Source organism: Scleropages formosus, chromosome 6 (genome assembly GCF_900964775.1).
Source record: "Scleropages formosus chromosome 6, fSclFor1.1, whole genome shotgun sequence".
NCBI classification, from domain to species: Eukaryota; Metazoa; Chordata; class Actinopteri; order Osteoglossiformes; family Osteoglossidae; genus Scleropages; species Scleropages formosus.
Genome location: NC_041811.1, coordinates 12,254,897 through 12,265,585, shown reverse-complemented (window position 1 = coordinate 12,265,585; position 10,689 = coordinate 12,254,897). Strand labels below are relative to the sequence as shown.

Genomic DNA, 10,689 nt, shown 5'->3' with positions numbered 1-10,689 from the left:
CCCCTCCAGGTATCACCGTCGCTGCCCACGTGGGCATTAAAGTCCCCCAGTAGAACGACAGAGTCCCCAGTGGGAGCGCTTTCCAGCACGCCCCCCAGGGACTCTAAAAAGGCCGGGTACTCTACACTGCCGCTAGGCGCATAAGCACAAACGACAGTGAGAGACCGTTCCCTGACCCGAAGGCGTAGGGAGATGACCCTCTCATTCACCGGGGTAGACTCCAACACATGGCGGCTGAACTGGGGGGCTATTAATAAGCCCACACCAGCCCGCCGCCTCTCACCTTGGGCAACGCCAGAATAGTGGAGAGTCCACCCTCGATCGAGTAGAGTGGTTCCAGAACCCAAGCTGTGAGTGGAAGTGAGCCCGACTATATCTAGACGGTATCTCTCAACTTCCCGCACCAGCTCAGGCTCCTTCCCCGCCAGTGAGGTGACATTCCAAGTCCCAAAAACCAGAGTTGGCGCCCGAGGTTTGGGTCGGCCGGGCACTCGGCCCCGACCACCGCCCAAATCACAATGCACCGGCGGAGAAAAGCATCTGCTAAGTAAATATGGGGGGGGGGATTCAGTAAGTGCAGCAGTCAAGATGTTGATCGTTACAGATATTACAGCACACATTCCAATTTCACGCACAATTTATACACACTAGTTCCATACATGTCCACCTGGATAGTAAGGTAACAACAAGAAACCCAAACCGGTGTTTGTGGTTCTGGAGCTGAGCTCCAGAACAAAATGAGTTCTGTGGTCTCTGCTCAACACACCCACATGAAGGACAGCCAGAGGCACAGTTCTTCCACACGTACAGCTCACTTGAAAGAGTATTAACCTGTGGAAACTGTTCTGGCATGCAGCATTTGGAGCAAAGCAACTCTTTTGAAAAACTTAAAAGCCCAACCATCTCCAAGAACCAGCTAATGAGAAAATCATGCAGGTCAAATAATCATACAGCATTTAACACTTGTCAATGACTGTACTCTTTGGCTGATCCAGGGATAAGCATGATACACAACTGTCTTTTGTCCCTGAAGACTGCAGGCTTCAAAAGCACCGTCAAAGTCAACAATGTCTCCAGGTCTCACAGCTTCTTCCTCAGCTTGCCCTTCTTGGTGGTGCCCCGACCAAATCCTGACCTCTTGATCTCGTTGAGGCGATTCTTATTCTTGGCTCGGAACCTCTTGAAGCCACCACTCTGCAGAAACTGCTGCTTTGACTTTATCTTGCGTCCCTTCATAATCTGCTCCCGACTCTTTAGCTCCGAGCGAACCCGTAGGCCACCCTTGGTCTGCTGGGCCACTCTCCTGCCCCGGTGACCTGTAGACAAAGACATGGGTGATGACATGGTGTTACCAATGAGGGCACACACAAAATAGTCATGACCCCACAAAGCTACGATGCCTTGCTCCATCCATTATCAATAACCTCTTGTACAGTGCAGGGTTGCAGCGGTGCATAGCCTATCGCATAAGTATGGATCATCATCAGTAGGGTATACCATGAGTGGGACAACAGTCCACTGCATGGAAATTAAACATATTCACTACACATACACCCTAAGGGTAATCTAGACACCAATTCACCTGAAGCACATGCCTTTGGATGGACAGCTGTGTCTTTTGACCCTGTTAAACTAAATTTCCTGCACCAAAACTTTAAATACACACAGCACACCAAATAAACTATGCCATGACAGTAGATGAATAAAATTAAAACCGAAGTCAAAAGCTGTAAACTTGTTCCATGACCACAAACCCCAGGTGTCCCTAGAGAATCATACACAGACACATTTCATAAAGCATCCTTACCTCCCACACCAGATTTCCGTCCCCTGGGGCCTCCAGTTTCTCCATCAGAATCAGAAGCACCGTCGTCAATTTTGTACTTTTTCTTCCATTCCTCATAACTTTTGGATTCACGGTAAAGGAAACAAATCCTCCAGCAATCAGTGCTCTACCTTCACATAAACTCTGATGACCATTTACAAAGAACCTCAGGAAATATTTCCATAGAATCTCTTATTACAACCACAGTTAACAATAAACACCCTAATTAACACCACAAAACTACCAACTAGACCACAAAGATACAAGTTTTTCTTCTTCTTGGAGGGGTTGACCACCTGTCCACTTTCTGTTTTCACTTTCTTCTTGTTCTCCTTCCCTGTCTCATGCACAAATCTCTTCCGCTTCCGATCCCTGTAGTGATAGAGATCCAGTAAAAGTCTGCGCTGTACCAAAAAAAGAATAAGTTTACCAGCATTACGATCAGTTTTCTTACCACTTCATCATGTTTTTATGATGGTTCAGATGGTCGCCTTCATCCCCCATCAGATCGAGGACTGCAGAAGATGCCTGTTTCTCAAATGTGCTCCCTTCTCCTCCAAGGCTGAGCCTTTCAAGAACAAGAGGGTGTCCAACAGTAGGTATATAAAGACACAGGTAGAACCAAACAAGAGCGCAATGAAAATCAGAGTCCTGGCCTACCCTCTCTCTGAGTCAAAGTCTTTTGGTCTGTATGGAATGTAAAACTCTGGGTCACAGGAAGACTGTCGGTTTTTCTTGCTCTTTGGCCTTGTGACATCATCATCTTCTGGCTGTTTCTTCCTCTTTCCACCAACAACTTCAGAGAAGACTCCCTAGGGATAAACCAGTTTTTTAGCAGAGAAATTTCCCAAGGCATTGTTCAGCATTTACACCTTTTCACATCCTATTAAAACAGTACTATGGTCATGGGTTCAACTTCAGAGCATCCCCTAGAACCTGAACCAACAGCACATGTCAGAATTTTTAATCACAGCTCTGCCTGCAGAGCAGGACAAAGACAATAATACTGTCTTCATCCCATGCTATCATGTGCCTGGCAATGTACTGCCAATGAGCTTTGCTCACAGACCATCAGTAATCATTGTCCTACACTGTATTTGAATACCACAAGTTGAGCTTGGATTAAGAGGCCAGGATAGAGACCTGCATGTCTTCCTCTTCACTGTGCTCCTGGTCAGCAGGCAGGACACTGGGAATGGCAGACTGGCTGAGCCGCATCTCAGCTGCCCGTTCCTCCCGGGCCTGTGCAAACTTGTCCACCAGGCTGTTGTCCCGGCTTCTCTTAGCACGCATCACCCCACTGGCTGTTGTCTTGTTGCTGGAGTTGATCTCAAAAATAGTCTAAGCAAGAAACAGCAATATATCAAATAAAGTGGGACACATTGGACAAATTTACTCTATTACAGATCCTGCAGACAGTGAAAAATTAAAAGACAACAAAAACAATATTAGGAAATGATCCAACTTTTAAAAAGTGGTCTAATAGTACTGTACCATTTATTCTGTAATTTTTTCTTTTTTTCCCCGAATTGTTTAGCAGCACTATATACAGAAGATCATTTATTTGTATTGTCAATTTTGTTATACTTGTAAAAGAACAATGAAGGTGAATCAGCTGAATTGAACTCAAGATTAGGACACAACAGTGGCCTGGACGGCATTACAGGTATCTGAACTTACAGTTTTTGACTTGTAGTTCTTGATACTGTCGACCATTTGCAGCCGACTCAGCTCCATCTTCTCCAGCCCTGAGCCTGAATTACACACAAAGGTTGTTACACCCCGTACACGCAGACAGGATGCTCTCAGGGAAGAACAGAGTCAACCAGCAAATTTACCCAGAAGCGGGTGGACAGCCATTCCAGAGAAGTCTGTGTTCTTGACCCGCTTGATGGACTCGGCGGATGGATTGGGCCTCGACTTGATGTACTGCTTGTAGGAATTTTCAGCCACTCGCCGCAGGTTTTGGAGGTCCAGTGAGTTCTCGTGGGCTGTGATCAGCAAGGACTCCTCATCATCCAGGATGCTCTGAGGGACGCGACCGAACAACCCATCCGCATCTGGAAGCGGACCAGAAACATGAGAACAGATGGCGATGGAGAATGTAAGGGAAGCAGGAACAGGGTGGTGACAGTTTATTAATAATTCAAACTTATTTAAGCACTGCAAAGTCATATCTGATGAAAACTAAACCAAATAAGTAATATTATATAGCACTAATCTGTCACTTTTACCCAAAGAAAAACAATTAAAATTAACACCCCCCCCCCCCCCCTTTTTTTTGAAAGCCGGAATGTTTTTTTTTTTTTAGTGTAGCAATTAATGTACATATCCCTCACAGGAGTATAAGAATGGGACTATGTAGAAATCTTTCATGAAAAGTTCAGCTGTGCAACCACTGGTAAGCATTGTTCCCTGATCTAGATCATGCTGATACAGTTTAAGCCCAAACCTTTGGGGTGGTCAGCAAGAGCAAACTGGACCGGGCGCCCCAGAAAGAGGTGAAGATCGTAAACAAAGGGCAGTTCATCTGGACACACGAGGCTGTACGCCGTCCCGCTCCTACCAGCCCGGGCAACTCGACCTGTCATATGGAGACAGAAGATGCAGAGAGGCACTCATGGTGGCCCCAGCCCATCCCTCGCCTGCCCGCTCTGGCATACTGAGCTACCCACCAACTCTGTGCAAGAACAGCTTTGGTTTGGATGGGAAGTTGTAGTTGATGACGTTGTCCAGAAGGGGGATGTCAATACCGCGTGCTGCCACATCGGTGACCAGGAGCACCATGACCTTGCGGTGCACAAAGCGTCCAATGTTGATCTTTCTGGCAGTCTGGTCCAAGGAGCTGTAGATGTAGGCACACTCCACACCTTCTGAGGTCAAGAGCTAATAGAAAAACAAGGCAAAGTTTGCAAACACTTCTATCTTGGTCCATCATTTACATTTATCCCTTTGGCAGATGCTTTCCTCCAGAGCAATTTATAATGGTTATTACCTAGTACTTAGCTGACACCTTTATCTAATGCAGCATACATTTACATTACATTTATCAGACACTTTTCTCCAAAGCGACTTCCAATGAACTCTATGTAGTGTTGCCAGCCCCCCACCTTATTCACCAAGATGACTTACACTGCAGTAATGTACACTACTTACAATGGGTCACTCATTCATACATCAGTGGAACACACTCACTTTGTCACTTGCACACAATGGGTGAACCTGAACAGCATGCCTTTAGACTGTGGGAGGAAACCAGAGCACCCAGAGGAAACCCACGCAGACATGAAGGCAACATGCAAACTCCATACAGACTAAGCAGGCCACCAGGCGCTGAAAGACAGCAGTACTACTTGCTATGCCACCGTGCCTCCCCTACAATGGGCATACAATGCTATGTACGCTGCAGTAAACTCCCTACAATCATTCATCTACTTATATTCCTCAACAATCTAACACACACATACATAGGGCAATTTAGAGTTACCAATTTACTTGAAACATGTCTTTGATCTGCTGGAGGAAACCAGAGCACCTGGCAGAAAACTAATACAAACATGAGAACATGTGAACTCCAAGCATACTGAGCTGGGATCGAACCAACGTCCATTTGCACTGTCCAGGCACTAGGAGACAGAAGCGCACACGGCTTCTTTTGTTCATCACAGTTGTATCTCTGCTCTGTGCCCACCGACAAGTTTCTTCCTCTCTGCTTACCATGAATTGATACAGTAAACATGACCAAACTGTTTAAATGGGTACATCATTGGAAGTCCTTTCAGAGAGAAATGTCAGCTAAACAAACAAATGTAAATGAGCCATACTTATCTGTTTAAAACTGAAGTAATTTTAAAGTCAGATATTGTTTATTCATCTAAAAAGATACATTACAGACAGATGAGCAGAAAGAGCTTAAAAGCATTATGACTGATTACAGTAATCACATATCTGAATTACTGTGTTAGTGTTCCTGATATTCTATTGACTGCCTTTGTTTTCAATCAGATTTTTCTCATTATTTACAAGATTTTGCACATTTGACCAAAAAAAAATTAGCAAACTGTGGCCCAGGAGCAAATTATTTTTCTCTACTGAAATTAATTCTCATTAAGAGTTTTACAAGAATTCACCTTGTGAAACAAATTACACATACACAGAATACACGAAAGATTTTCAGAAATGAAATGTACCACTTGTGTAAAAGTAAGTCTGTGGTAGAAATCAGGATAAAAAGCAACAATTACACTATTACTATATGGCAGACAGCATACTATAGGTGTCAAAGAAAATATAAAGTTAGAGGCCTGAAATGCTTTCATGCACTTCTCAACATATAAAAGCAGGCCACAAAGACTCAAATGCAATCCAGTGTTTCCTTCAAGGAAACAGTCTGTCCACAAGACAGGAAGAGAGTCCACGGAGACTAGAAACGACACTACTGACCTCCTTTAGGTATTCCACGTGATGCTTGGTGGCTGCAAAGACCACGGTCTGCTCCTGGGGCTTCACCACGTTCCGGAGAAGGTGCAGCAGTAAGGCAGGCTTGTCATCCACGCGCAGATGGAAGAAGGAAAGCTGTGGACGGGATGGCAGCAGGTCAAAGGTTGTACAGACAGGGTTTAAGGCATCTCTGCATCTCCTCAAGCAATGACAGAGAGGAAACGCACCTTGAGCTGGTCGCTCAGCTTGGTTTCCACATCCAGCCGAATGAGCACTGGCTCAGTCAACCCTGGAGCATATAAAAATAGCAACAGGCCAATCCTCTCTCAGAGTGCACAACATCAAGAATCTCGTGACATCAAAAGCTTCCTTAGCAAATCCAAACAAGAATCAGGCTGAAGATGTAGCTCAACATGCAACCAATGGTCCTTAAAAAAATAGGTGGGAAAAAAATTAGTAACCGATCAAGAGATAATAAAATGTGAACTGAAGATGCTTTATTCTATTTACTTTACTCTGACCACATTCTTGCAGTTGTTCTAGACTGTTCTAAGGGATTCACCAGCTCTGGCGAATTCCACCAATAGTTTTGGCAGAGTAGCGGAGAAGAGCAGGGTCTGCCGCATGTCCGGGAGCCGTCTGATGATCTCCTGGAGTTGCTCTGCAAAACCCATCTCAAAGAGCCTGCAATGGAAGACAAGAAAACACACTTTTACAAGATTATCTTGATATTTTACGCAGGAACTGTAGGAAGGAAGGTGGGGAGCATGTGCTCACCTGTCAGCCTCATCAAAAACCACATACTCCACGTTCTGCAGCTTCAAGTTCATCTCCATAACGACGTGCATGAGACGACCAGGGGTGCCAATAATTCTTCAGGTGCAGAGAGCATGGTCACGTTACTTATGCATACAAAATTCTTAAAAAAAAATTACACAATTATTGAAAGAAAGGATGGCAATTATCCCTGTTAACTTGTATTAACTTGATAATACGGTATAGGGCAGCATTAAGAAACATCAAAAAAAAAAAAAAAAAAAAGGCATGCATGGAAAATACGGAACCTGAATTTTGGTTCTTACATGTCTGGGTTTTCGTGCAGAGCTGCAAACTGATCGTCCATCCTGAAAAGAACAAGATGGATGGATGGATCATGTGTCAGACCTCTCCACCCATCCCAGTGAACACTAAATAATTGTACAATAAAGCTGTCAACACTTAAAGCTTACCTGTCTCCACCAAGAATCAGTGCAGTCTTGAGACCGGTGAACTTGCCAAGCTAGAAAACATTGAAACACAAAGGGTTGTGTCCCTTTCAGACATACATACTGTCAAAGGAACGCTGTCACTCAAACATCTGCATCAAAAAAGTTGACGCTTTTCTCCAAAACAACTCACAGCATTAATCGGTAACTAACTGTAAAGGTGGGTCATTTCTACTGTATCGATCCAAAGTAAATACCTCGATCAAGAGTACTGCAGCGAGAGGTAGGGATTCAAACCTGGGTCTGTACAGTGCAAGACTGCAGCCTAATCACTAGGCCACCTGCTGCCCCATGTTACAAAGTGCCAGCCGTTGACATTAAAATATCCAGCTACCTCAAGGTCCCCATGTGCAAATTTCTCCCAGGTGTAAAATATCCAGACCGTAGTTAATGTAGTGACAAAAAGCTTGGACTTAAGAGAACTCAAGATCTTAAAGATTCATACAACTCGATATCTACTGACAAACTGTGGTCAAGTAGATAGGCAAGTAAAACACATTAAGTGGTCCCTGGGGGGGGGGGGGGGGGAGGATAATGTCTGTTTAATAGCACTGAGTGTAGCAGACAGTATATGGGTCAAAGCTGCCACCTTGCGTTAAAAGGACTCGGGTTCAAATCCCACCTCCTGCTGTAGTCCCCTTGAACAAGGTACTTAGCTTTAACCGATACGGTAAAAATTACACTGCTGTATTTAGAATTATATAAGATGCCTAGTGTTCAAACCTAAAATTGTAAGTTGCCCTGGAGAAAAGATTCAGCTGAATGAATTAAACAAAGAAAGAAAGAGTGGCAGCTGTATGACTTCTATAAGCCCCAACGTTTGTGAACCTTGTCGTGGATCATTCTATCAACCAAGGGTGACGTCTACAGGCATCGGCAAAGACTTGACAAAGAGATTTTGGTTACAGTGGCAAACATGCTGAGCTTGCTCTCACCTCCTTGGTGAACTTCATGGTCTGCAAAGCAAGCTCGCGGGTTGGTGTGAGGATGAGGGCCCGAGCACCCGTCTGGGCTTGAGGAGCCTTCAGCCGTTCGAACATGGGAACCAAGAATGCGGCCGTTTTCCCGCTCCCTGTCCTCGCCATGGCCACCACATCTTTGCCATCCAGGATCACAGGGATTGTCTGAAGGTTGTAAGTAAGTGTATTCAAATGAGCCGGTTCTCCTCACTCAACATCTACCTAGGGCGGTACTTCACCAGCGCCAGATAACCTGCTTAGCATAACTACCATAAACACATTGACCCAAGACTAACATACAGCACTAGGCAGCAGTTTGAGTCCACTTGCTGGAAACTATATTTTTACCACAGGATTCCTGGTTAACAAGTTCCATGAGCCAATGAGACGCCACGTATCCCCAGCTCTTCTGCAGGAGCTCCCAGAGGTGTCGGACGTTTGTGGGTTACATTGCTTTTACTCTTCTGCCCAGCTTCCCCCAATACGAGTGTTATCCAAGTTGACTGAAAATTTCATTGGTACTGTATGTTTACTGGACTACAGGATAAGTCAGCTGGGCTGACCAACTGACCTGCCAGCTGGCCAATGAACATATCTGGTTTGGTGAAATACCCCCCTACCTCGACTGCAACATAAAGAAACCGATACCTTGATTCATCCTAGGCAAAAGAGCACAGGACTGCAACAACACACATGCAACATATAAGATTACCTTTCTCTGAATCGGAGTGGGAACCTTGTAGCCCTTCTTCATGACTCCTTTATAGACAGGGTAACTGAGCCCTGAAATAAACACAACACATCGGTATATTCCATGAGGGACTCAGTGTGGCCAGTTCAGCAGCAGCTATCTGCAGAGTCACATTCAATAATATCCCAGAAGGCTGGTTCCCACCCATAGACTGAAAGCCTCCGGACTTCTTCTTCTTCTTGTTCTGGGCTCGGACCAGCTCCTTGGTGTCAGGCTCCACATCCGAAAGGCATTCTGAAGCAGCGGGGAAGCGCGGCAGCTTTCTGTTAGGCTGCGGAGACAACGTGATGAATACTACCAACTGATGCAAGAGGAAGAACAGGTAAAAAAAGGAACCATAAATGAAAAAACATACTTTAATTATTTAAAAAAGTGTGATAAGCAAGTCCCTTCAGCTAAGCTGAGTGGGGAAAATTACCAGTTGTGTCACACTGTTACCCTGCAGGACATTTACATGTACTCATTTAGCTGATACTTTTCTCCCAGGTGACTTGCAATAGAGTACATACAATTATTTACCCATTTAGACAGCTGGGTAATTTTAGGACAGGTACCTTCCTCAAGGGTACTACAGCCAGGGGTGGGAATCAAACCTGCGACCTTTTGGTCCAAAGCAAAGGCAGTAGCTCTAACCACTATGCTACCAGCTGCCCTTGACATAACCACTTCTGCTCTTTCACAGACGCAAGTGTCAGGACAGCAGGTGCTGTAGGAGTCGAGGACACATGTAAGCTGAAGGTTGCTGGTTCGAGGCCCATTCCTGCAGCAGTAGCCATGAGAGAAGTACTTACAGTTAAGTGTCCCAGGGAAGATACACTGGCTGGGGCAATACTCCTAGTCTCTCTGGATAGAAGGGTGAGTGAAACAGTACACCAACTGATAATACTTATTAATGAATACACTGAGGTGGCCTGAAGGGTCGAAGCCCACAGTGTTACTAAAGTAAACTCTACTAGGATCATCATCATGACATTATGTATTAGCATACAAGTAATATATATAATACGGCACAGCGTGGAAACAGCAGGAATAATAAACATAATATTACTACTATAATTTAATAATTATTCCAGTAAGAGCAGAGCTGTTAACTTATTGGGCAGTGTCTTAGCTGCTCGCGCGGCACTCACGCCATCCTCCGCGTCCACGTGAGCCGTGAGCTCGAGCTGCACTCCGTCCAGCTCCCCGGCGTCGAGCTCCGCGCTCCCCGAGCGCCTCTTCTTCCTCATTGGCCTCCTCTTTCTTTGCGCCATGACACCGCGGACCGCAAACGGAAACCCTCTTTTTCCACACAGAGCGTCGTACAAAAATAATACAATTACGGTCAGTTAAAAAGGTATGTCTCCCTTACCGAAGCCACCTCATGGCAGCCATCTTGGAGCACGTGTGTCCGCCCGGCACGGGCCGGCCCATCAGCGGATGACGCACTTCGTTCCCTGTGACGCAATA

General features: G+C 45.3%; 1 protein-coding gene across 1 annotated transcript; it reads right to left on the bottom strand.

The window, feature by feature from the left end:
• Positions 1–548: 548 nt before the first annotated feature.
• On the bottom strand, positions 549–10,493 carry ddx54 (DEAD (Asp-Glu-Ala-Asp) box polypeptide 54). Its single transcript, XM_018740290.2, has 20 exons — positions 10,371–10,493; positions 9,385–9,511; positions 9,202–9,272; positions 8,466–8,654; positions 7,495–7,544; positions 7,348–7,389; positions 7,043–7,138; positions 6,828–6,949; positions 6,493–6,554; positions 6,269–6,400; positions 4,501–4,711; positions 4,278–4,409; positions 3,664–3,885; positions 3,506–3,579; positions 2,969–3,166; positions 2,486–2,637; positions 2,280–2,393; positions 2,090–2,197; positions 1,808–1,905; positions 549–1,316 (listed from the first exon to the last, which is right to left on the bottom strand). The coding sequence occupies exons 1-20, from the start codon at positions 10,491–10,493 to the stop codon at positions 1,081–1,083; spliced, it is 2,559 nt and encodes an 852-aa protein (XP_018595806.1). The 3' UTR covers positions 549–1,080.
• Positions 10,494–10,689: the final 196 nt, after the last annotated feature.